Genomic DNA, 27,267 nt, shown 5'->3' on the forward strand with positions numbered 1-27,267 from the left:
ATGCTGTGAACAGCTGTGGAAATTTAGGTCTACTTGGCATCCAATTTGCTGTCGTTTTTAACACAAGTTTTTGGACTTGTTCTTTTAGAAAGGTCCCCAAACAAAGCACTCTAATTGATGGTAAACAACTTTAATTTGTTTGGGTTTTTTTTCAATTTTTTTTTTCAAGTTGTCCTCAACAACTTGAAAAAAAAATTTACATCTTTTAGTAACTCTTAGGAAGCAATCCTGCCAATGGACCTACATAGAGGTTAAAAATTAACCTATGCTGCTAGTAGAAAAAAATATTTTCTAAAAAGCATTAGCATAAGTCGAGTTAAAATGTTTATATATAAAAATCGATTCAAGAAACTTTAAATGCTAAGCAATTTTCTGCTTAAAAAATAGTCTGTAACAAAACTTCTTCTATTTTAATAATTTTTACCCTTCAGCAGAAAAGCCACACTTCCTTGCATAAGCTGACTGGAAAAGCTTGCTGTATCAAGTATTAACCAAACAGTTCTTGTCTCCCAAAGTTCAAGTGTCATCATACTATTTCCAACTCATTTGTTACAGTTGCCACTATCACACAAAAAACATTCAACATAGAAAAACTTGGTTTTCCTTTACATTCAAGGAATTTATTTTCCAGGAGCTGTGCATACTCTTCCCATTCCCTCATGAATAATTTATACAGTGCCAAAATAGACCTCCTCAGCCCCAAACTCTAACAAATTAAGTAATATAAAATTAGATTTAATGAATTTAATCTCTTCTAAAGATGTTGACATGATTTTTCTTGAAAACACATTTGCAAATAATTCTAAACATGCACTGCTAAAAAGCAAATTCTAAAAATGCAGCATTTATATAATTTCTCATATGGAAAAGATCATAATTTTAATAATTTATTCCCGCTTGCAGGTCTATGATGGGCACCGGATACCCTACATTTCAGAAAATCATTTCATGAACAAAATCAATGCCATTTAAATGAAGGGAGTATAGTATTATCTCCCCAGCCAGTTTAATGTAATTAATTGCTTAGCTGGTGTTATTAGGATAGCCTACAACACAATGCCTTTGCTTATTTACAAAGTCTAAGCCCAAGTTGGTTGTCAAGTACATTAAGCAAGACTGAACACTCAAATCAGATTTAACCACTATTTTAGGACATTCTTAGGAATAATGCCTGCTGACAGAAGGTAAAATACATGCTTTGGGCAATAAAATATATCGCATTGATCAAAACTGGTTACATAAACAAGCTTAACCAACCACTGCAAAAGAGGTCATCATATCCATAACAAATATTCAAACCCCATGACTGCAAATTTAGTCCTAGTCCAGAAAGAACACACAAAGTAAAGAGTTAATTAAATTGTGTATTAGTTAACAACTGAGCTTAACTTTATGAGGAACTTATATACCTTTTCTGCTTGCAAAGCAAAGTGAACAGAGCAGAGAGAAACAAATTTCATTCTTACAACCGAGCACATGTGGAGAGGCAAAATACACACAGGAGGAGCGTGTATATTTCAGACCACAAAAAATACAGTACATTATTCACATAGTTAGAAAAAAACAAGACAATTACCAAAATGTTTAACTGGTAAAAGTTTAATGTCAACTTACTTATAAAAATGAAAAAATATTTTAAAATTCACCATACAATTGAGGAACCTGACCCTACTGACTATCAGCTATAGGAAGGCATTTAAGGAAATGATGGTTGTGTCAAAACAAAGGCTAACTTGAGGCATGTATGCTGCTTTGAAATAAAAAGAAAAGAAAAACCAAAAAACCCTCTCATTTGCAGGAAGCTAAATGCTTAGTCTAGTTTTTAAAGCTAATTACAAAATCCTTGTTCATACTGGTCCAGATGTCTTGACAATTTCTTCTTCTAACAGAACTGTCAAAAGAAAATAATGCTTCATGAGATCTTTATACATCTTAGTTCTAAACCTCTACAAGAATAAACAGAAATACAACACCATACTTAGGATATGGAAATTACTAATTAAAGCACTTATATTTTAACCATTCCTTCAGGCATCTGTATACAGACACTTCTGTAACTGCAATCTTACATAAGGTTTTAAGGACAAATATACTTTTCCAGTTACTGCAAACAATTCCATCAAACGATTTCTAAGCTTTATACATATTATTTAGATATCTCAGAGCCTATATATGAACAATATTCAGCAATAAGCTATGTAAACCAAGATACATAAAATGTTTTTTTATGTGGAAATCTTAACGTACACCGTGGCATGGCCCTGCAGAGCTGCAGCATTCTTAACATAGAAAAATAACAGAATGAGGTTATCATGCTTCCTATGGCATGTGATCACACCTTAAACTGTAAATTTTACAAGCCTTCATTTCAGTCTTTCTCTGTTTTATTGAACTACCATTGTTTCTCAGAAGCTTTATAAAGTCCTGTTTCCCAAACTTAAAAAAAAGATTCCATTAAGTTATCACTGCCTTACACTTATCCTGGTACAGGAATACAGCAGCAGCCATCTCTCTTTTCTATTGCTTCTTCTTTTCAGAATAGCAAAAAACCAGAAAAAACAATAACAACAAAAGGTCTAAAAAAGGCCTGTTACACTCACCAAAGCACAGTTTAAAACCAGTTAAAAGAACTTTGGGTGAAGAAAGAGAAAACGGTGACTAGCTTGTCACCACTTCCCATGGCAAAGCAGTATTGTAACTAAATGTTGCAAGGACTAAGTCCTGTCTTCTCTCCCCCTTTGCCACCAACCTTCTAGAGAGATCTCATATCTTCATTCAAAAATACATTTCTAATTTAAAGCTATTTTGCAATCTCAAGATGTAATATCATTAATGGGTTAAGAAGTAACCAAAAGTCAACAGAAAGTGGTTTGTCACATTTACTGTAAACCCAAATTAAGCACAGAGGCTGGCTGCCTGCTATCAAATATGCAGAGCAGTCTAACAGTCTTACCTTCCATCTGTTTCCACATTCATTACAGACAACAAACGTTGTCATGGGTTCATCAGCACTGCGGGTTTGAACCTTTGGCAAAGGCAAGAGCCAGAGCGGAAAAGGAAAATTAGTATCTTCAATTTTTGTTAGTGTGTGTTCAATGTAACTGTTTAAATCAAAGTTTAACATTAAGGAAACAAATTGGCATAAAAATACAAGTTAACTTTATGTATCAACTGCAACTGGGCTTTTTGCCTTGCTATAAAGCCATGATAAACTTGGATTTTGAGAGATTCAGTAGCACTAAAATACCAATTTCTGCACTGAAACTGTGCATGTATTTCTAGGAGAAGATTCTGCACTAAAAGTACAGTGGCCAGTACACTTCACATACATTTACCAATGCAAAGGCTTAAAAGTCTTATGACTGAAAACCAACTTGCTATTTAAAGCATCTGATGAACAGTACAAAATATAAATGCAGCTGATCCTATGATGAAAATGACATTCCCTGAAGCACAGTTAAGCCAATTAAAGCACCCTTTCTGTGGTTGTAGAAATGAATGCAAATCAGGGTCTCGTGTTAGTCAAATGGTACATTAAATATATATATAAATATACATGTGCATATACATACATATAATTTTCTGCTACTTAGTCCCTCTGTAAAAATAAGCTTACACACAACACATTAAAAACAGTATCTCTCCTCCACATAAAACCTTTATGAATATGATGCATTAAGAATTATCAAGAATTCAGCATTGCAAAGAAACTGAAGTTTCAGTCTATACAGATACTCAGCTTGGATCTACATAAAGTTTGGCAAATAAATACAACAAACTTGCTTTACATAAGCACAACTAAGTAGATCCAGCTACCTTAACGTTTTGTAAGTTGTCAACATTTTGCTGGAAGTTCATTTTGCAATTCCATTTTTTTTTCTCTGACAATCTTTATATAGGACTTAAGGTTTGAAAAAGGAAAACCAAGAGTCGGAATAACCACGCACCTGGGTGTATGTACAGTTCTTCTTTTTGCACTTGCCACATGTAAACAGATCAGTTTGGGTACCTCCTGTTTTAGCCATCTGGTGCTCTCTGATAGCTTCTTTGGTCAGATTTTTGCGCATTTCTTTCAGCTCATCACTTGCCATTTCCTACAAAGGACAAAGAGCAGACAGAGTTTACTAGAGAGTTTTAGCTTTAAAACAAGTTACCACTGTGCAAGCCAATACAATTTTTTATTTAGAATCCATGAACAACGACTCTGTTGAAGGGCAATGTGATTCTACACATTTTTAATTTTACAAGACTGAAGCTGGGCTATTTCACAGCACAGAAGCTACAAGAAGTTAAAAATGTTCTCTTTTTTAACACAGATAGGAAAAAAAAAGTACAAGTTACAACATCAAGCATCTAGAAACATTTCTATGCAAATACACTTCTGAAGTTCAGAAATGTAAGTGAGGCAAGGTAGAAGACTTAGAAGTTCTCCAAAGAGGCAAAAAAGATGCTGTCCCTAGGTTAGACCCTTGGATGATTATCTCAATGACCTATGAAACATTTATTACAGGAAAAAATTTACATTTTTTTGACTTCTATATTTGTACTGATAAATACAGTAGAGCCATAATTTACCATATGTCACCAAAAATCATATTAACTTCGTTTCTAAACACTAAGCAAAGAGTTCAGAATTGCCCATTTTCTTTTTCCTTTAAAATAGTTTTAGTGCAGAAGATCTCCACACGGTCTAGTAATCAAGTGTGCACAGCAAAACCAATTTGTTACATTTTTCTTCAATACAATTTTATTCACCATCCCATGTAGATGTGGAATGAAAATCTTGTATCAGTGCTCTTTCACTATTGTTAAGAAGTAATCTTAACACTAAGGGGGTTTTAGCCATTTGACATTTCAATCCAAAACATTAATCAAACAAAGAATCTGCACTGGACAGGACAAAATATAAGTTTGTTCTAAATATGTAGAACAAAGAAAATCAAAACACATACTGAAGGTACAACTTGCTTTTCTTACACATTCTTTCACCAGCCTCTGTTGAGCCTAACCTTTATGTAAAGCTATAGTTAAAAAAATCAACCATCAAAAAAGCCCAGCACAACTTTCTTTTGGAATAAAGTTAGTCACAATTTTCATTAGTTGACCACAACTAATTTCTCTCAGTCTCCAAGACACTCCTTTATATTTTCATTTGAGGGGGCAGAATCTAACACATAGAAGCAGAACTATAGAACTGAAAAAAGATGTTTAACAAGATGTGCTTTCATTTCTCTCTCCCATAAAATCTCATTTTTCATTTGAATTTTTAGATCTATTTTGACTTTTAAAGAGACTTTCATGCCCTCTCCACCAACACAGCCCTGTAATTCAGATTCTGCAAGCCACAGTCGTTCAGAAGTACGCCAGCTTACACAAATTACTTTTATGCTTAATAAATACAGGCCAGGGTGTAAGTCTAAGAGGGGAATAGTTCAAGACCTGTGCTTTACTTACCTCTGCTGTCATTTTAGCAAATTTGTCAGGAGGAATGTTTCCACATAATACATTTTTCCTTAGGTTAGGGTTCTTTGCATCCTTGAGATTCGCTATCCTACTTCGTACCCTATTTTTGTATTTCATATCAGTATTTTTTAATTCTTGAAAAATAGGTGCTTTGGATTTAAGGAACAAAACATGGATAAGTCAAATAGAGTAAAACATTAACAAGTAAAACAGAGTATTAGAAAGGATTCATTCTGGGGGGCAAGCTCTAAACCAATGCACTTCTCCACTGTCCATAAAGTCCTCCTCCCACCCCAACCAACAGCTACTTTCCTGTTCAACACAGCAGAATTCACAACCTTCAGAAGCCTAATCATAGTTTAGTACAGGGCCAGTGAAATATGAATTTTTGGGTAGCAGGACCTCAACTGTAATTGTGAAAAGTCCCCCATAACTTTATGTCCAGTTTCTTGATTTCATCCTGAGAATTAATTAATTTCTGAATGAAATATTCAAACAATGACAGCTCACTCACACAAATTTTTTTGTTAAAAAAAGAAGCCCAGACCTCTGTTCTGGAATGATTCAAACAATGGTACCAGAATCACCTTCTGAGAACCGGGAATTCATTTAGAAATAAACTTGTAGAAAATTAAACAAAGACACTAGAAAATGATTAAGACTGTTAACAAGAAAAGATTTTAAAATAGCATAGAAGAGCCCAGCATTTTATGTAAGAATGCTTCAGTAAGATATAATATTGCTGTTACAAGGAAAACATATTGAGCTGAAAAGAACCCACACACACTCACCTACATGCATTCCTACATATTTTAAGGCAAATCATTTAGGTTGGGCTGATTTTTTGAACACTAAATTTATGTACTGATGTGTTGAACCCAGTTACCACTTTTGTTTTATATGAAATATAAAAACACTCAATATATAGATCAAGTTAATTAATTTGAAAATTAATGTGTTTTTCAAAAATACTCCCACTCTAGAGCACACATATACAACAAAGGATATCTTCTTCAATTTGAGAACCCAGCTCTTCTTCATCAGCACCAATAGCAATGTAATCATCTGAGGAAAACAAATGATAAAATATTAGCAACCTGACTCTATATCCTTGAGATCCCTACATTTCCAGAACACTGAAACTCAGCAAATTATAAAACACTTGCAGTGAGTCTTCTTGTTGTATACGTAATTTTAATTTACTATGTACTTAACCTTTCAAAATTTATTACTTGGAAGAACACAAGTAAGCAAAAGAAGGAGAAAAGAAGTTTAAAAGAGTCAAAAACTTTTAAAAACCAAATAACTTCTGGTACCTAGTTGCAAGCACAAATAGGACCAAATCCACTGTTATACAGAAAAATGTAAAATATTCCAATGGGCTTGGCATCTCTCCCATCTCCACAGCCTGTGCATAGAACAAACTATTATAAAATGGAAACATTTTATATTGTGTTTAATCAATTGTTTTGGTCCATACAATACAAGAATAAGCAAATAAATGTTTTGCAAGCATGGAAGAGAAAGATTTCATTAGAAACATGGTAATTAAATAACAAACAATCTTAGATTTTTAAATAACAAACAATTATTAGATTTTTTTAAAATGCAAAGCAGAGATGCGTCATAAAAGACATAATTTAGAAGAAATAGACCACAGCAGTCTTGAAGGCAGTAAAACACTTGAACTAAAATGTCTCAAGATAACTGTTTACTGTTTCTGACGAAAATGCTTCCCCACAAAGACATCTTCCTTTCCAAGACAGCTTAAAAACAAAATGCATATAATGTTTGCCTCATTTCATCATGGTTATATTTCAGTGAGTAACCCTAACATCATTTATCCTTTGACCTCATACCAAAGGTCATAAAATAATAAAATAACCTTATTTTTTAACCTCATGGATCATCAGTTTACATGCACTGTAGAAAGCAACACAGCAAAAAAGATTTCTGGAAAACTATTTAAAATGAAGACTACATAGAATTATGAATACTAAGATGCTGTATGTGACTGTCTGGTCCCAAAAGAAGTCCATGAACTATATATCCAGATGGTAACTAATCCATGGTCTTTAGTCAGCCTTGCTTATTCTCTATACCTGAATTTCTATGAATCAAAAGAAAGAATAAAAGAGTGAAGAAAGTAAGCACAGATGATTCAGAAGTCTACTTACACTGGGCCAAGTTACACTAAGCTAAGAACAGAGAAACAGGAGCTGGGTCATAATTTTGACAAAGATAAGGATGCACCAGAAAAAATCAGGTAATTCCGAAAAGTCCAGCTTTCAGTTTGCTCCTTATCTAGCAAATAATTTAATTTGTCAGTTTAAAGACACCCAAGTGTATATGAGAGATGAAAAGAAAAAATCCCAGAACAATCAAGGAATTTACAGATCCCCCAAAGGCATGAGGTTAAGAGCAATGCAAGACTCTATTATTGCAAGCTATCTTAATGAAATGTCAAGAATAAATCAAAATAGAAAGAGAGCTTTAAAAAACTAAAACCTGAAGGTTCCCAGGACCTCTGGTGCAAGGCAGTCTTGCATGTAGTCACACCTCTCTGTCAAAAAGACTGAGACAAAAAAAAAATAGCAGCCTCTACAAGAAGATTCAAATGAAGCATTAAGGAGGCAATAACATTCCTGAAAACAAGATCCCCTGTTGGCAATGTATCAGATGAACTGAGCCACAAAATGTCATGAATTAGCAGCAACAAAAATGCATTTTGAAGCATCCCCATGCCATGAAAGTTACTCATTACTTGCACCTTGGGTGAACTGGTTTATGGGTCTACACACACAAATGAATGCAGACAGGGTTTATTCTTCCCTACAGGGTAGGAGAAAAAGTAGAGTGGGAAAGACAGAAATAGAAAGGAAGGAAATAGTTAAACTTGAAAATGTAGTCTACAAAGCTCACCTCCTGTTCTGAGAGCTGCAGAGAGCATTTCTCTACATTTCACTCGTACAGAGTCTGAAGTGCTTGGAGCCCGGGGAAAAGAAGGGATGAAAGAATTTGAGGGAGCACTACCCTCCTCCTTCCTGCTGCTGGAATTGCTACTTGAACTGCTAAAAAAAGGCAAAATGAAAACCAATATTAATGTTTTTTCCTTTTTTCCCCCTTCAAATAACTTTGTTTCTGGGCAAAATACGGGTCTTTTGCTACATCCATTTAATGGTATTCCAAAACAAGAACACAAGCCACCTTTTAAAAAAGTTATTTATAGCTCTAGAGTCACTACAATTTTTAAAGTGTCTTTAGACTATTCACTAGGGTATTTCACACAATAGAGACACAGCAGGTATTTCATTCCATTATATGGCACAGAAGCTTTAATTCTCAGTTCTTTACATTAACATGAAACCTTTTTTCCTCCCACAGACCTTTACTTTAAGAAACAGTGACGATACATCACACCAACATTCACTCTGCATGCCTTGCACTCAATCTGCTTACTGTACTGAAGGGGTGCCATGGTCACAAAAAACCCCCCACAATTTATGTAGTTTTGCAAACTGCAAACCAAGTTTTCATCTTCCATCTGGACATACAGTTAGAGGTTAAACTTCAATTTTAAAATGGCTGCTGAAAAGAGATCACTGAAGTCAGAAATGTATAGAAGAAATGGGCTTGCAAATACTCTTTTGTAAATGTTTTTTAGCTCCTGCAGTGACATTAATGCAGGCTTATTTTTCTGGTAACATACTCTGTGTTTACCAAAAAAAGTACAGAATGTTTATTAAATTTAAAAGCTAACACACAAAAGAAGCATATGCAATTAGCACAAAGCAGAGAAAGTTGTTTTACAATTCTCAAAGCTGGGTGCTAGTACCAAGAGAGGGCAGAGTATTTGACAGACGCAACAGATGGATAAACAAAACTTGTCTGGCCATATCTTGACCTATGTTTTTTGGGGTTTTTTTCATGTCTACAGTAGCACAGTTTACTTCCCCAACAACACACTCTTTCTTGTACAACTCTATCTTTCAGAAAAGAACATGGCAGCTGTCTCTAACATTACCAATTCAGACCAAATAGTTTAATGTTAATTTATACTGAGTGAGTCTATCTGCACAGCCATTGAGAATTAAGCACCTTTCTTCTCTGGCATCAGGACTGTTCTGTGAGGAAGATGCAGGCTCCTTCTTCTTTTCGTCAGAATCTTTATCAGTTGAAGGTCCATCTGGAAATACAAAACATGAGAAACTCTCTTCTACCCAGAAATAGTAACTGATTTAAAGCAGTGATAAAATATCATGATTTTTCCTGAATCAGTTAGAAATGCTATCATCTCCCACTCTCAGCTTTGACCTTCTCTTGCAGTACAGCCTTCCACTTCCCAACACCCTCCCAATGCAGGAAATAGAAAACATGACAACACTTCAGATGCTTTGAGTCAAGTCCAGCATCTGCTTAAACTGCAGTGAAGACATGATGGAAACATAGACATTTATGATTCATTTTTTCCAACACTCCTGCATTAGGTAGACAGTAACTTCCCAGGTATTGTAACAAGTCTCTGGAATTTGTCTTCCATGCTTATATAATTAAGTTCCTACTACATACATGCCATTCTTTTTAATTATATTGTGGAAGAGAGCATAGTTGGCAAAATATAAAGTCACTTTCATATTCTCAAAGGAGTTTTCCAGACACACAGATAGTATTTTCTGTGATAGCTCTTAAATTACTTGCCTCAGTATTTAAATTTATTTGAATCTGCCATTCCTATACAGGTTACGTTTCACTACAATTTTATACAGAATAAGGACAAAAGTCTTTATAGAAAAGAGCAATCACAACATTTAACTCTAGCACAGCAAAAATGCATACACCCTTCCATTGTAAAGAGGATTTCAGAATGGCTAAATTGAGTGCCTGCTTTGATTTGTTCTCTAGAAAGGATGGCTCTCTACTGCCTACAGAGAAAGCCTAGTGAGATTGGCATCACTGATTGACAGATTTCGTGAATTTCTTTTCCACAGCCCTTATAAAGCTGCTATTACACTTCTAAATTCGTAGACTGTATTACTGGAATAAGCATATATTACAAACTTTAAAATTTAATAAAAACAGGACAAGAAAAGGAGGGAAATCTGTTAGGGCTCAGTCTTGCCAACAAAGATGTCCTGAACTAAGCCTATAAATCCTTGTTTAAGCATCTAAAAGTGTCCTTATTTCCACAGGAAACCCCATCCCTGTGCTTCTCAGAGAAACTTGGTTGTACATAACACAAATCTGGGTCTCTTCAAATACCAAGCTTTTAAATTTGATTTTTATAGTGCAGAAAATAACTGTACTGGCTTTATTTTTATAGGAACAAAAAACTGAACATAATTTTGATCCTTTCCTTAACCTGTGAGTTCAGGAATTTATCCAAAGAAGTACCACTTTGTTAAAAAAAATCATCATAAAAGGAGAGCAGAGACAGTAGTACTGGATCAAACCAGGCACCAATCTACTATCCTGTCTCCAGCTGCATCTATAAGGAGATGCACACAGATACTTCTCCAGAGTATTTCTCCAGCCTTCAAGAGCTCACCCACTGTTTGCAATGTTGTATTCCATCTGTGAGAAATTTCACTTAGGAAAAAAAAGACAATTAAACACAGATGATGCACTCGGTGATCATCTTTAATAAGCTGAAAATGCTATTTAAAAAATTCTAATAAAGAGACCAATTTAACAACTTCTGTTTATAAAAAGAATTTCACTAAGAAAGCAAACAAGACTATAAACTGAATGGATCACATGAGTTCTCTGCTATGACAACTGAAGTGCACTAAGAGAAAGAAAACAACTCCCATTTTTAACATGCATACTCGCTCTCTATGGCAACAACTGATTACATGATATAATCTTTAAAGATGTTCCAAATATGCATACAATTTTATTTAACTTTATAACATTTTAAGTACATGCTTATTTTTGTCAGAGGCTTTAAGACAAACCAGTAGATCAAACAGGTATCTTGAAGTACAGCTCAAGTCCTGCAAAGCAAGAGCTGTGCTTCAGCCCATTTACCCACACATTTTTTTCTGGCACACAAGTTGTCAAATTCAGGTCTGACTTGTGTATCTCCTGCTTATTATGCACACAGAGCCACACAGCTGGCACCCAGATCTCTCTTATCAAACACTTCCATTGAGCCCAGCACCATTTCACCAAGGGCAGGCACTTGCCAACACCTGCCAATACCCCAATGGCTTCTTTCCCTTATGGAGGGCAGGATGCACACAAGGCACACAGATAAAGCACGGCTCCTCCTAAGCTGCAGTCTATGCAAGGATGTCTCAAATCAAGGTCAGACTTGAGCAGCTGAAACTGGACATCTTTAGCAAGTATGTCTTCAAAACTAGAGCTTCTTTAATCACTTAAGAGTTTCTGTTTAATCTAGTTTCAAAAAGCTGAAAATAAAGTTAATATTATCCTAAGTGTTTAAGTCACTTTATGGCTCATACATTGGAAAGCACTAGAAGAGATGCTTTCCATCTTTAAACTCACACAGTAATGAGGATATCTTGTTTTACTGAAATACTGTATTGACAAAAGAACTGAGTGCAATTAACAGCCTGCTAGGCAGCATTTCACCTATCCACTGGGGATAGAAAAATTATCCTTAAAAATTAAAAGTCCCTACTAATTAGCTTATTTTACATTCAATGACCAGACTCTAATATAGAGGAAGGATGACATCTAATGGGAACTATGAACAACCACAGAAACTTTAACAAAGTAAGGTGGAAAAAAATGGCCCTTCTGTGAAATGTCTTTAAAAATTCCAATGCGATTCACCTCAGGAAGTCTACAGAACATTATAAATATTTATACACTACGAACTACAAGTTGTGCAGTTCCTTTTTGCAACTCCATACAGCTATTCAAACGTACCAAATTTGTCTTCAGAAACAAGTGGGAATTGTCACCAATTTTAGGACTGAAAAATGTAACTTCGCAGTTTTAGCTACTGCATCTTCAGGCACCCATAAAAATCTCAAAGCTTTGGTTTTTTATAAGAGAAGCTAATTTATATTAATACTTCTTCTTTAAAATACAAAGAACATGGTAGTAACAAGAATAGACTATTAGTCATTGGAATAAGACATTCAAAATTTAACAATGGCACTGCAGTTTCTACCTGGGACTTGTAATTAATTTGAAAGATATCTGAAGCTTCTCCAGTGAAAAATCTCTCCAGGGTCAAATAAGACATAACAGTGTTTGTGTTATCAAACCAGAAATTTTAAAGATACAGCCAGATAACATAATTAATCTGAATGTTAGAAGCCATTAATAGCTTTCTCTTAGATTTTTCTAACTATGTTATGAGCCAACACTAGACATTTGCTAGCAAAAAGAAAAAAAACCAGAAAATATAAAGATGAAATGTTATTCATTTATAAATCTAACTTCAGATTAAGAAAAATATTAAAGTAAAAAATTTCCCCAGAAACATTAATGAAAGGGGGCTAGTTATTACCTGGAAGCACATGAAAATTTAATTTAGAGGGATATCGTGTGTTGCCTACTCAGGAATCACTACCAGAACTTGGAAATTTTTCTGAGAATTCAGTTTAAATAAGTGAAAAGAAAGAGATAAGAGAACAGGTACCAAATTACATAATTATTAATTCAACAATGATCTTGACACGCAATAATTATTTAGGCTCCATTTTCCAGATTCTGACCAAATAGTCTTGAGATGCACAAGCAGCTACACTTGTCAGCAATTCCTCTACAAGACGTGGTAAGGCATGAAGATAAGATCAGTAAAAGTCTCTTTTCAGTAGTAGCTCTGGAAGGAGGAATATCTAGAAGTCCATAAATAAACAACGAAATTATGAACTGTTTGCTAAAGATTTTTTTATCATCAGTGTCAAAAGACCATGACACATGGACATATTCACTGTGTGTTTTTCTTCTATATAGTATAATGCATTGTGTGTTGTTATCTCTCCATTTACTAGCTTAACAAATTACAGACCTACTAACAGTACATGAACAGTTCCAAATATACAATTCACAAGGGGTAATTTCTACAGCTCATACTCGATATGAAAATGAAACTATTGAAATTGGTTTTGCACTTGATTCTGCTTGATGTCTTATAAAGATACGTACTCTTCTTATCAAAAGTAAATAATATTTGTAAATGCTATTAGACTCTAATTTAAGAACTTGCTTTGCCAGGAACATTTTTTTTTTTTTTAACAAAGCCAGTAGGCTTTGAGATGTCCTTGAACAACACTTATGACAGCATTAACATACCTGTAAAATAGTCCTAGACTGCATCTGCTGGCTCCAGGAGAATCAAATCCAGGTTTGAAATAACAAAGGATTTTGTGAGCAAAGTAATCTTAGTAAAATACTTCCATGATGCCTGATTGGTGTTATTAACACTTAAACACTTAAACTTATCTTTTAAAATAAAATTATTTAGGCATGCCCTTCTTTGAAACAGGCATTTCAAAATGTTTGTGGCCTCCCTTTAAGTTTTCAATACTGGCAACAGATTATCACCTGATGTTAAGAATACTGTGCCATGCCTCTGCATTTTCAGTTCAGTATATAAAGTTACTGGAGGAAATTTTACCTACAGGTCTAGACATTCTTTTTCACTGTACACTCTTCACTTCAGCAAGTAATTATTTATTGTGAGGGTTATACCCCTTAAGGAATTTTTGTTACTTTTCTAACATAAGAAACACTCCTGACAACCCAAAAGAGTATGCATAGATTCATTATCTGCACAGCATACTCTCTGTATATTCAATGTGCATAGATTCATTATCTGCACAGCATACTCTCTGTATATTCAGCTACTTGGCAAAACAATCATTATTGGTAAATCCCATGTTATAACTGAACAGCAATTTTATTCTAAGAGCTGAATTTAGCTCCTTATGCAAATTGTCACCATCTCTGCAGTATAGTTTAACTTTCAGAAAGTATCTGAAAGAGACCTTGCACTGTGGCTCACCCAGTGAGTCACTTCAGATGGTCACAAGCCCTCTGCTGCACAGCTTCTGAACCCTCCAAAAAATGCTTGGAGAAAAAAATCTGGGAAGGCTCAAGTCAAGCCACAAAGATCTGGTGATTCACAACTCACTTTGATTTGTACTCATGTATCCCATGCATTCCTAAAAACTAAATTCTGATAGCAATGAACTGAAACATTACATGCAGCCTGAACAGTGAACAATTCTTGCCTAAATTCAAAATGTCATTTATAAAAATAACTCACAAAGACTTCAGAGCTCTGAGTACAATGCTTGGTACGATTAACAGCTGTCCGCTTCTGCTGCCATCTCTGCTCCATACCATTTTACATGCACTATAAACAGCATAATCGAAACTGATTTCTCAAGCAGCTCAACATACGGTATTGCGCATTCTTCCAAGAAAGTCAAAACTAATGATAAAACAGAATAAGAGTACTTTGTAAGATTCCCACCCATACTTATACCCTATCTTTCACAGTTATGAAACTTTATGTTCTAATGAGTTACTGAGCAGTGACAAAAAAGGCAAAACATTTGCCTTACTATGCTTTATTATAAGATCGACATTACAACCAAGGAAAATTTAACTACCGAAGTTTTGAATGTAAGCAGTGCTGTATTTTCAGGATTCACTTGATTTTATGTAGTAAGTGCATTACCACAATTATACTAGAGCTGGCACAATAATGACACACAATAATATCTGTTGTGCAACAAAAATTACCATATGAACGAAGGTCATACCCATACCCACATACCCACTGCCTCAAGAAATACTCAGTTCTGATAAATGCCAAATATTTCTTATTTGCTTTCCAGCTCCTCACATGTTTGACTTCACCTCATGCAAAATGCCTTAGTTAGAGTCTCCCAACTGTGTTAAAACAATCTGAATCCAGCAAGCTACAAAAGGGGAAGGTCCACTTGCCCCAGCTGTTTGTTACTGCTACAATCCCTGTGCAGGAAACAGCAACTGCAAACAGGCTGGACCAAAAAGTCATAGTTGAAATTTCAAGCCTGAAGAAATGAACAAAACAATTAGTTTCCAACTGGTCAGTTCCCAGCTCTGGTCTTCTGGAGAGCCACTCCAGCACTAGTTGTAACACAGGAGGGAGCAAAGAGGCAGAAGGGAAGTCAGGAGCTCTCCTTTGCACAGCAGCCTACAACCAGACTGACCTGCTGTGACCTTCAGGCATCACATTCTTACCCAGACTACTCCAGCATGGAAACCCTCCAGGCAGGAGTGACACTCCCCAAGTTTCACAATGTTTGAACACCAGTAAACTTTAAGTCACAATGTATTAAGACAATTTTGACTGACTTAAGGAACTCAAGCATCAAAAAAATGAGACAATTATTTTTAGTGTCTCAACAAAAAAATGGCAAATCCTTAGGTCAAAGGACAGCAATAATCAGGCAGATCTCCCCCTCCCCAAGGAGAGCGGCATCTGAGCACACTCCCAGTGAGAATTCCCCTGGAAATGAGAGTATCTCCTATACTATGCTGTCTAAGCTAAGTGGCAGTTCTAAAAATTTAAACTTTCAAGAACAAAAAAAAAACTTTCACCAAATACTGATAGGGATTTGTTTTTAAAACTTAGACTAACAACTTTTAATAATTGAGAGCTAAATCACTCAATCCAGCAGCTACTTTTAGAAGTCTTTAGAGTAACTGATGCTAATATACAAGTCAATTTCTCCGCTTATATACCTTACTACTTTTATATACTGATTTAATAAAGTTGGACTTCCAGATTTAATTTTAAAAATAAAAAGTGTATTACTTTCACTATTTACCAGTTATCTCTGATCAGATCCTACACTAAGATCCTGTATATGCATTTACTTTTAATATTAAGGTCATTATTAATTTTAAGGTGTTTTATCAGCATGTATAGTATCATCCAATTTTAACTACTAAAACTAACATCATTATTAGGTAGGTTAAAAGTCTTTAAGGTAGCTTTAAAAAGTTTGCTGTAGAGACTGTTTTTTCTTACTAGAGCATCAAAGTTTAAGGTTCTGACAAGTTGTCCATTTCTAGAAAGTCAGAGTATTTTCTATATCATTTACAAGACAGTAATAATGTATCTGATAAAACACTTCACAACTGATAAAAATGAAGCTGAGTTCAAATGGTAGGGGAATTACATTCTCCTGGTATTTGGCATATTTTTCCAGACAGAATGGTAAATATTTAAATCATTAAATAAATTATTTTCTATTTTAAAATTCTAAGCTTAAAAAATCTTAATTTACCTAAGCTTACATACAAAGAAACAAAACAGAGCGTACCATAGTGTATGAACAAAAATATCTGGACATATTCTGAGATTTAAGTGTTTTCAGATATATTAAGTACTACCAAATACCCTTGAATAAAACCCTAACAGAAAGGTTTTAAGCTTATTAATTGCTTTAAGGGAAATTAAACAAAAAGTGTTAGGTTGCTAATTAGTAAGCTGTTTAAAATCATTAAGGTTTTAGTTTTAGAAAGTGCAGCTCTGTTCCTCACTACCTGTAAGTTCTATGAGATTTTAACATTTTAATGTCTTTTTCTCTTCATAACCAAACATCAAAGCCTCCACACTCTCACATGAGATTTTGCACCAGTTCTTCAGAGTACTTGTTATATTTGATGAAGAAAACAGTTTGTTAGAAGTTTGTTAGTGCTCAGTACAGGCACTCCAGCTCAACTGCAGGCAATGAGACTTCAGAAATTAATCACATCAGAGAAGCTGACTTCCTGCTGCCTGCCAGCCCCAATTAAATACATTAACTGTTTCTCTGCACACACTCTCACAGTAATGGCCTGGGGACAGTCAAAGACTAAAAAACCAATTACACCAGCACCGGAAGTTTCAACATTCACACAAAAGCACAAATATGTCTAAAGCAAGGCAGTGCCAATGATGAGCACCAAGGCTGCACAGAGTTAAAACATGCAAGAGCAGGGATGTTTCTGTTGCCATACCTAACAGCTTCTTCCAAGACTTGATAAGAGATTTTGCTAAAGATGTAACCTCTTCATCTGTGCTTTGCTTGCGTATTGCATTCACTGACATTCCAATTCTGGTAGACTGCAAAAGAAATGGAAATATACATTACCACAAGTGACAGGAAAACAATTTAACAAATAAATAAAGATAAACTTGTACTTTGACATTAATTTTTGCAGTATCTTTTTTCTTTTTCTTTTGTGGTGGGTTTGTTTCCTTTTTTCTTGTGATTCTCAGGACAAAATACTGCAAGCCTTTAGGAAAATTATTTCAATAACGTGGACATTTTAAACAGAAATACAACGGTATTACCATCTGTCTTCATCACAAAAATCTGGGGAGGGGTGGGCAGTGATTGTGGGCACAAGGGTTAAGGACTGTAGTTATATTTCAGCACTATAAGAAGCTTGCTGACTTCTTCATTGACATCACACTCAGAATTCCCATTTAGTGGCTGTGTAAAAAGCTGTAATACCCAGCTGGGAGCAAGCATGGTTTAGGTACCTAAAAATTTTGGTGATACTGAGATTGTTTAGAATCATTAGCACAGAGAGTTCTGACTGTAGACAGAAGCAGAACTCTCTGTGTTTAAGATTTTAAAGAATGAGCTATCCTGTATTTCTGAAAAGGCCAAGACCGTGACAAGCTTTAAGCCTTTGCCACTACTGCCACCTACAGAGCGAACATGAGAGTAAGTTACAACTCACACCTTTCAAGACTCAGAAGGTAAGGACATAAATATAGCTCAACAGTAACATTTTAGAAGATTTATGGCTAATGTGCACATGTAACAAGGAGAAAATTTCCACCTTTTTAGCTTCACAAGAGGAAATAATAAAATCCTTATTTATACTGTTAAATTCTTATCTTTTTGTATTCTGACTGATAACCAATTTTTTTTTTTTATTTGCTGTTAAGATGTTCAGTTTTGTTGCATTGCCATTTACAGGACTCACTAAATATAAGTTACTCTACTCACTTTTGCAGTAGATCATCATTAACTTCTTTCTTCTTAAAAGGAAAATTTATATCTTTGTGGCTTGCTAAAAATGGAAATTATTTGTTCCTGTAAATTACTTCTTACAACACAAACAACACTTTTTGAGGCACCATGGATGTGCTAAATGACTGGAAACATACTGAAATAATCCATAGCTATGTCAGCCGAGGGAACACATTAAATAACCTTAGGCCTAAGCATCAGCTCTAAAAATGCATTTTGAATGAAAAAAACCAAAGAGTTACTCACCTGTAACTAAAATGCTCCAAGATGGACTCCGCTCACCCACATTAATGGTACTGCCCATTTTCTTGATATTTTGAACACTTAAATCTCAACAGTATGTTCAGACAGTAAAAAAAACCATGTCCTTGAAAATCCATAAAACACCACATCTGGATGAGAAAAATGTATCTACTAAAAAACCCAACCCTCCATTAATAGCTGGGCACAACGACAGCCTATGCTCATCAGCAAAGGGAAAACACACAAACTTACACACTTACTTAGCTAAGTAAAACCCAAAAACTCAAGTAAAACCCAGAGCTAACGAGAAAAATTTCTTCTTCTGATCACACAAGAGGGACAGTTTATGGGACCTTTCTGAACTGCCAGCTTTCTTAAAGCAGCACATAAAAACAGCTCATCTGTTTGCTTTTATAGAGCACTAGATTGTGTCTACCTGAAGAGAGGAAGTAATGATCTACTAATTTACCTGCCTTCTAACTGGCACAGATAGTCACAAAAGATCAGTGTTATATTCTCAAAATTACTATGTTTTAGTGACAAACCAAAACCAGCTGACAGTATTTGAAATTTCCTTAGTCGTCCAGTCTGTTGCCACTGTTAAGTGCAAAACTCCAGTATTTTCATTCTTCCCCACTTTAAGTTCTAGAGCACTTTTCATCTGCTTTCAGAGTAAAGACAGTCAAAGACAGCATAAGACAGCTGTTTTCACCCTGAAGCACTCAAGCTTTGGCCAGCAGCCCTCAGTAGGTGCAAGTAGTAGTGAGCACAAGTAACCTATGACTGAACACAAAGCAGAGCACATGGGGGCAGCGGGTGCTCTCTAAACCAGAACAAATGCAAAAATGTAAGGAACACAGCTGGGGAGGGAGAGCAACCACCAAAGGAAGCAGACCTGCTTCCAGCTTTGAACTCTAAGTGTATGAGGACAGAGAACTGCTGAGCACAGACCAAAGCAGAGCCAAACCAACCACTGAAGAATAACCACCCCTGGGTTTCTTGCCAGTGAACTGCTCTAAAGCCATTAACAAGGGCTGCGCATCACAGCCTAGTTCTGCACAGGTGTGAGTAACTTCCTGTAAAACCTGTTTGTGAAAATAAAGCCTGACTGTGTCACTCACTCACTATTTAGCTCTGCACTAACCACAATTAGCACCAGGGACACGATGCCTTTAATGCTCTGAAGCTGCTAAACAGATTTGCAAGTCAGACCACTGGATAAACTGTGTGAGGAAGCCTACTGGCTCCCTGCCTAGCTGAGCAAGGATCAGCTTGCTTACATAAAACTCATCAGATGTGACACAGTGGTATTATTGCCTGCAATCACTTCAGCTTTCTGTGAAAATAAATGTGGCAAGAAAGACAAAAGACACCACTACAAGTCCAGACTACTAATATGCACCTTCCTATTGCACATACCCGTGAAACTCATCAGAGGACCTAATTATTTCAGGCTGAGGTAGCAGTGGTATTACACAAAAAATCATCACCTCTCTTATTACACAGGAATAACAGAGCTAGCAGAGCTTTTCTCAATGTAGCCAGCTTTCAAAGCTTCTTAAAAATGGGTATGGAAGTACACTTTTCACTTTTATTCTTCATTTCATCAATTCAAACACAATTGTCAGAAGTCTTGATCAGCACAGAGGAAGACAGTGCCTCCACTATCTCATGATCATCACCCTTCCTGACACTGGCACGCTCATGACCCTTTTCAGTCTCCTCCAATTTAAGTGGCTACTGCAGCAAATCAGGTCTCAGATTTAACTGAAATTTAAAATTTTCACAGATAGGGAACGTCAGGCTAGTTTGGAACAAAAGTTGCTCACTGATGAATTACATTAAAAGCTCTGAAACTTGACATGTAAGCACAGTTGACCAAGTTGATTTTTTGAAAGAATTTACAAATAATATATAAAATATTGTTAAATATGTCAGTCTAAGCAACATTAGTGAGAGTATCCATGCAAGTGGGAGAGATTGTACCCCTCCATCACAGGAGAGTAAAAGAGGAGTATAATTACCTTAAGAAATACATTACTCAGAATGAGGGAGGGGGAACACGGAGTGTGTGTCAAATACAACTTGCCTAAAATGTATCAACTATGTTTCTCCTCACAAGGCAAAACCAGAACTAACTACAAAAGAAAAGACGGTATCAGATATAATCAGGTGCATTCTCCTTCAAGAGGAAGGAAACACACTGATTTGTGTTAAGAGTGAAAATGTCTGGTAAAATTCCATGTCTGATAAATTTGTAAGCAGCTCTTTTCCCTTGTCCATGACAAAATTTACAACTCTCAACTTAATCAGAAAGATAAGCTTTAACAGTTTGCTGTTGGAAGAAAATACTTAAGATAAGTGTGCTACATCAGGTGAAGTGAGGCTAGATTACCATGTAACAAAACCAATGCTCCCAAGGACTTTGAACTTAGGAATCCATCTCAATAGTGTAACCTCCTTTCAAATCTTCTGGCTCCACTTTCTTCATTAGGGAGTTAACATTTGCAACACAACAACAATAAGAAAATCATACCTGTAGTAACTCAAGGGTCATGGGAATATTCTTAAGCTCCTTCAACAAATCAAGAGCTCCAGCCTAAAAAAAAGAAAGAAAATAAAAAGTCAACTTAGTAGTAATCAGGAACTCCAAATAAAATATCAATAATATAATCTTGTCTGCCTTCAGGGTCACACACTGGGTTCAAACCAAGAGTTCTCAATTTATCCACAGAACTAGAATAAGGAATGGTCCACTTCACAAACTCTAAGCAGGAACAGGCCTTAACCTGGAAATCAAAGTATTCACTCAAGACTAGGGGAGTTTTACCCCATGTAACTCAAATGACAATCAAAGCATTCTGTCAATTACTACTTAACCAATACACATCTTCAAGGGTGCTTTGCTTAACAGCATCAGAAACAACCCAGACAACAGCAGCAATTTTCAGTTCAGAACAAGCACATCAGTTTTAGGACAAGAACTTGGAGTTGAGAAGCTCTGCCCAGTCCATCACTAATGCACATACATATAAAAACATACACAGACATCATTCCTAACTGTATTTGTGGTGATGTGGTAAAGCCACACATTGTGGGTTTTTCTTTTTCCCCTGCTAAAACTGTTAGGAAAAGTACTAATTAATTCTGTGTAAGCAGCTCTCTAGACAGATGATTCAAGTCCAGACATTGCACTACTAGATGTTAACAAAGTCTATACCCAGCTACTTCAACAATTCATTCTTTAGCAATATAGGCCTTACTTTAAAAAAGTTTGCATAAATGTGAGCTCTGTAATTCTCTTTAACCTCTCCAACCTTGATGATTTACCAACTCTACTTCAGCAAAGCTCTGCACCATCCACTTCTGACTGTGCACATGGGCTGTCAGCCCACACAAACCTCCCAAAGGCTGAATTGATTTGGCTGTTATTCAAGTGCACGTGGTGCTGAACCTGGAAGCTATGAGCAGAAGGGAGGCAACAACTGCCTGTGCATCCAAGAGGCCCTTCAGTTCACTCAGGCTCAGTTCATTACCTTTTTTTTTTTTTTTCTTTTAATTCATAAGGTTTGGAAAGAAATCCCACAAAATTTCCATTTGCAAATCTGTGGAATTTAATTCACTCTTCTTTCCTTACCTCTTAACTCATCCTATTTTATTTGGCATTTTGCTTGCTTTTCAAATTCTCCCTAATCAACTTCTATTGTAACACCCGTTACAAGGAAACTTAAAATATTCTGCTGCAACTGCAGTCTTACACTTTAACCACTAAAGATAAACAGCCACCAGGAGGTTGAGAAAGATGGAAGTGGAACTTTGGTGTCACATTTAAAAACCCTCAGCTTTGGACACCTTCAAATGTTGGCTACAACCTTTGTTTTTCAAACACTTCTGACCAAAGAAACCTCCAAACCCAAACATTTCACCAAATCCCACCTCACATAAATTCAATTAACATATAAAGCTAAAGTTTTAGTATTTTCCTATGATAGTAAAAGTTCCATTTAACTTTTATTCATGTTATACAAAACTTCTCCAGTCTTAACCACAGAATTTTAGCAGCAATGATGCAAGACTGAGAAATGTCACAATGTTTTCAGGTGCTAAATTGAGTTGGCATACTAAACCATATCTTTCTCTCAACAGCCATAAGCGTGGTTTCTTCTGTGCAAACACAGATCCAAATAAAGCAAATTAATTATCTTCACTGCTATAAAACAAAATCAAATTCAAGAACATTTTCTTAGCCAAAACAAAACTCATGACAGAAGTCAATATGCCATTTCAATAAATATAATCCAATAAAACTTGCCTCCAAACTAATTAAGTTATTAGCACACTGTACACAGCATGTAATTTTAAAATTAACACAGCTGATTATAGTCTGCAAATTCAATATGAAAGTATCACTGTAATGCAAAGTAGCATTCTCTTCATCTTAGAAATACAGCCTAGTCAAAATTCCTTTGCCTGTTATAGCCCTTCCTAACTGCACGCGTGAAAACAAATTTATTATTCCCAGACTAAATGTTTTCCAATACTAGCAACATGATACATAGCAGGTTGACATGCAGCAAATTTAAAAAAACAAAAACAGAAAACAAACAAAAAACCAAGCAAACAAACAAACAAAAATCCCACAAACAAACAAGAACAAAAAAACCCCACCAAAACCCCCACAAACAAAAAACCAAAAAGCCAAATCCAACCAAAAACCAGCAGTTTAACAGATGTTATCTATATTTTATGCCGGTTTCTGTACCAAATTACCAAAATTGATAATGCACTAATCCTTTCTAAGCCTTCACTTCTCTAACCAATTATACTGTGCACCATTAATTAGATGCTTTAAAATTTAATTTAAATTGGTTTTAAACTAAATAGCTTTGCATAATCACTTTTCTTAGCATAAAGTAAAATGCTCCCTGTATCTCAAAACTAGAGTGGAAGTTGCACAGCATAACTTGTAATTACTTTTCTCCTAATGTAAGACCTCTGTGTTCAAAAAACCTTCCAATCATTAAGACCATTGTTATAAACCCTCTTTTAAAGGCATTTCTATAATTTTATAGAAAATGAAAGGCTATGTCCCATTCTCCTAAGCTAGCTGGCTTTCAATTTACTTTGTCAATTAACAGAAGTCTGCTTCATACAGACTCAGTAGATTATATTACAGACTCAGTAGATTACTCCTCTCAGCTTCTTTCAGTTGGTCAGACCACAACAGCACAGAATGCTATTCTATAGTCATGTTTTAAAAGCTGCTTCAGGCAACAGAAAATGAAGCACATTTTTGAAGACAGCAGAACTATCCAGTCATAATTTTGTTCTACTTAAAGGAGTATACATTTAATAACACAGACAATTTTATTTTCTTCTCTAAATTTACTCAAGCATTCTTGATTTTTTTTTATCCATGGGTGCAGCCTTAGTTTTAATAGCTATTCATTAAGCAGCTTAATGAAAGAAAGGTGTACTTACATACAACAGAAGCTCAAAGGAAGGCACTACAGGTTTTAATCCAATCACAGTTCTGAAGGAGGAGTGGTATCTATTTCAATTTGAAACAATGGCAGAAATGCATATGGCACAGTACATTAAATGCTAAATCATTACTTCCTCCTTCAAAACAAAAGAAGGAGAAAATAATGATTTAGTATTTAATGCACTGTGCATTATGATATATTTTTGTGAAATATATTGATATATTTTGATATATTTTTAGTGAAATATATCATTTCACTAAAATAGTTATGAAATGTGCACAGCTACAATTAAGTCCTTAGTCAAGGCAAATCACCAAGAGTCTGACTCAGAAAGAGTGTCTGCATGGCCTGCCCTTTTAACTCATCAAAAGACATGTCACAGAGTGCTTTGCCACAAGCCAGTCATCATCTGTATGAGAGATTAAACATTTCTTGTCATCTGACTCTTGACAGCTTCAGAGAGAGCAAGTATCAAACCTTTTTTTTCTTTCTTTTATTATTAATGTGTCTCATCAAATAATTCTCATTCAAAGACACAGACCAAATACCTGTTCTTGATGAGTAAAAATGGAGAAAGGAACACAAGGGGCTGTCAAGAGTATCATTATTCAGTGGGTACTTGTGTAAGAATGCATTTATCAATTCTCCTTCATCTCTGTGAGAGAATAAAGTACCTCTTCATAGAGGCGACCTTAATAATTTTGCTAAAGTTAGCATTTTAACTACAGGGCAGAATTAGATAGGAAATCACTTTGTGCAATAAAGAAATACCTTGTAAATGACAAAGACTTAGAGAGACATCTCCTGGTTTGAATACTAAAGCACATTCTCTCCTTTGATGCCACTAAGGGTTTTTATCATGCCACACACACGTGCTTTGGACAAACTGTCAGATCCCCACTCCTGGCCACAGCGCAGCTCACTGAGAAAACATCAGCCCAACAAAGGAGCCACTCGTGTGCAGCAAGGAGCCTGACTGAAGGAGCTCGCTTTCAACACAGCACTAAAGCCCAAAGCCTTTGGTGCTCCCTCCCTCTCACTCCTGGCTCTCACTGCTGGACAGAGGTGAAAGCCAAGCTCCAGCTCTGGCTCCAGCCAGGCACAGCCCGGCCCAGCTGTGCCAGCTGTGCTCAGCCGTCACACCTACGCTGACCCCAAGGAGTCACCGCAGCGCTCCCCAGAGCTCTGAGAGTCAATCATGTTACACATGTGCTAGAGAGTAAATACATGTTCCCAGCTGCTGTTAGGAATTTCATCCAAACTCCTAAGCATCTCAGATCACAAAGAAATACCCTGTGGTCACCTGCAGCATCCCTAGTATGGCTGCTCCCCAGAAACAACAGTCACTTTCATGCTACCTGTGAGAGGTTATTTTCTTTCTGTTATCAGAAGTTTTACAAATAAAATGGAGCTGGCTGCCCTTTATCAGCCCCATGACCTTGATATTAAAGCATTTCAGGCAGTAAGTCTTCACCCTTTCAACAGCTTGTAGGAAAGAGCCACTACTTCAGTTTTAAACAAAGTGAGACAGCAAATGCTTTTGTGCTTAAATGCATGGGGAACAGAAATAAAAATAAAGAGGGAAAAATAATGGAATTAATAAATGCCAGTTATAAAACATTCTTTCTTCTAGACAAGGGTCTTGCTGCCACAATGTATCCTTTGAGAGTTCAAATATATCAGAGTTAAACCATGCCATATTATGGAACATCCCAGATTGAAGCATGGCTTGTGTGTACTTACAATGAATTTGTTTGTATTCTGAACTAAACAAATCTCCTTGGTTTAATACAGTCAGTATTTCCATAAATATGCAAATATTATTAATAATGCTCTTTATACTCTCCAGCATTAAGCAACAACAAAATTACTTCTATAAAGTGCACAGTGTTGAGTTCAGAAATATTACTGTTACTAAGCTTTTAATGCACTATCATTACATTTAGGAAAAAACCTTTTAATGTTATGTATATAATAGTTTCTTGCAGGAAGAACAACAATCACATATACAAGCACAAATTTCCAGAGAATAACAATGTAACCACCTGTTAAAGAAATAGTACACAAAGTTGGCTACTTACTTGCATGCTATTTTATGTATAACCAGGATCAGTTATCTGGCTGTTGCTCTACACTCTGATTTTACTTACTTTGATGTGTTTGCAGGCACCGTATAACCACCATATGCTACCTCAGTTCTTTATGCAGGGCATACATGACAATAACACTTGAGCTAAGCCAATTGAATCCTGCCTAACTACATTCTTCATCCGTTCTGAGGCACGAGTTATTCTCCAGATTAATAAACACAACTAGAAGTGTTGCAGGTTAAAAAGAAAAAAAATAACAAAAAAAAAAAAGAAGAAGAAGAAGAAGAAAGGCTTACGTTATTCTTTGTGAAGTTTACCCACTCAACTCTGGCCCTGCCGCAGCTGGGTTTGGGCTCTTCACTCACATCTGAGTTTTTACATCCCACCCAAAACTCCAGCTCTCACGCTAAAAGCGACAACACCCCATGCACAGGGGGCCATCTCCGCAGGGTTCCAGAGGGTGACAGGTTTCCCTTCCCCGCCAAGCCAGCCCCGCGGTTCCAGCGGGCAGGAAGCGAGCGCGCAGCCGCTCCCAGCCCGGGCCAGTGCCCGGGCGGGAACCTCCTCTCGGCCCAAGGCGCTGCGGCGAGGGCGGCGGGGCCGCCCCGCGGCGGAGCAGGACCGGCTGCCGTGCCCCCTCCTCTGCCGGGGCCGGGGGAGGCGCCGCGGCCCCGCGGGGCGGCGCGGGAAGCGCCGAGGCCGCCGGGCAGCGCGGGGAGCGCGGCGGCGGGAAGGGACAGGCCCCGCGCCCGCGGGAAGGAGGGAGCGCGGCGCCGGCCAGGGCCGCGCCGGGGCCCGCGGCGCCGCCGCCGATCCGCCTCCCGCCCCGTCCCGTCCCGGCGCTCACCGCGTTCTTCTTCTGCACCATCTTGTCCATCTTCTTGGCGATGCGGATGATCTCGTCCTCCGTGGCCATGGCGGCGGCGGCCCGGGCGGCGCCAGGCAGCGCGCGTCGAGCGCCGGCCGCGGGAGGCAGGC

General features: G+C 36.7%; 1 protein-coding gene across 2 annotated transcripts; it reads right to left on the reverse strand.

Annotated features, from left to right (window-relative positions):
- Window positions 1-598: 598 nt before the first annotated feature.
- Window positions 599-27,267, reverse strand: TCEA1 (transcription elongation factor A1). 2 transcript variants are annotated; one of them, XM_064706099.1, is made up of 10 exons: window positions 27,137-27,267; window positions 21,250-21,312; window positions 17,443-17,548; window positions 9,562-9,649; window positions 8,386-8,534; window positions 6,472-6,528; window positions 5,455-5,609; window positions 3,948-4,094; window positions 2,954-3,025; window positions 599-1,891 (listed from the first exon to the last, which is right to left on the reverse strand). In XM_064706099.1, the coding sequence occupies exons 1-10, from the start codon at window positions 27,203-27,205 to the stop codon at window positions 1,883-1,885; spliced, it is 915 nt and encodes a 304-aa protein (XP_064562169.1). In that variant the 5' UTR covers window positions 27,206-27,267; the 3' UTR covers window positions 599-1,882. The 2 variants fall into 2 exon arrangements, with proteins under 2 accessions (XP_064562169.1, XP_064562170.1); XM_064706100.1 differs by lacking the exon at window positions 27,137-27,267 and adding an exon at window positions 26,586-26,933.

The sequence above is a fragment of the Zonotrichia leucophrys genome, chromosome 2, assembly GCF_028769735.1.
Source record: "Zonotrichia leucophrys gambelii isolate GWCS_2022_RI chromosome 2, RI_Zleu_2.0, whole genome shotgun sequence".
Classification (NCBI taxonomy): Eukaryota; Metazoa; Chordata; class Aves; order Passeriformes; family Passerellidae; genus Zonotrichia; species Zonotrichia leucophrys.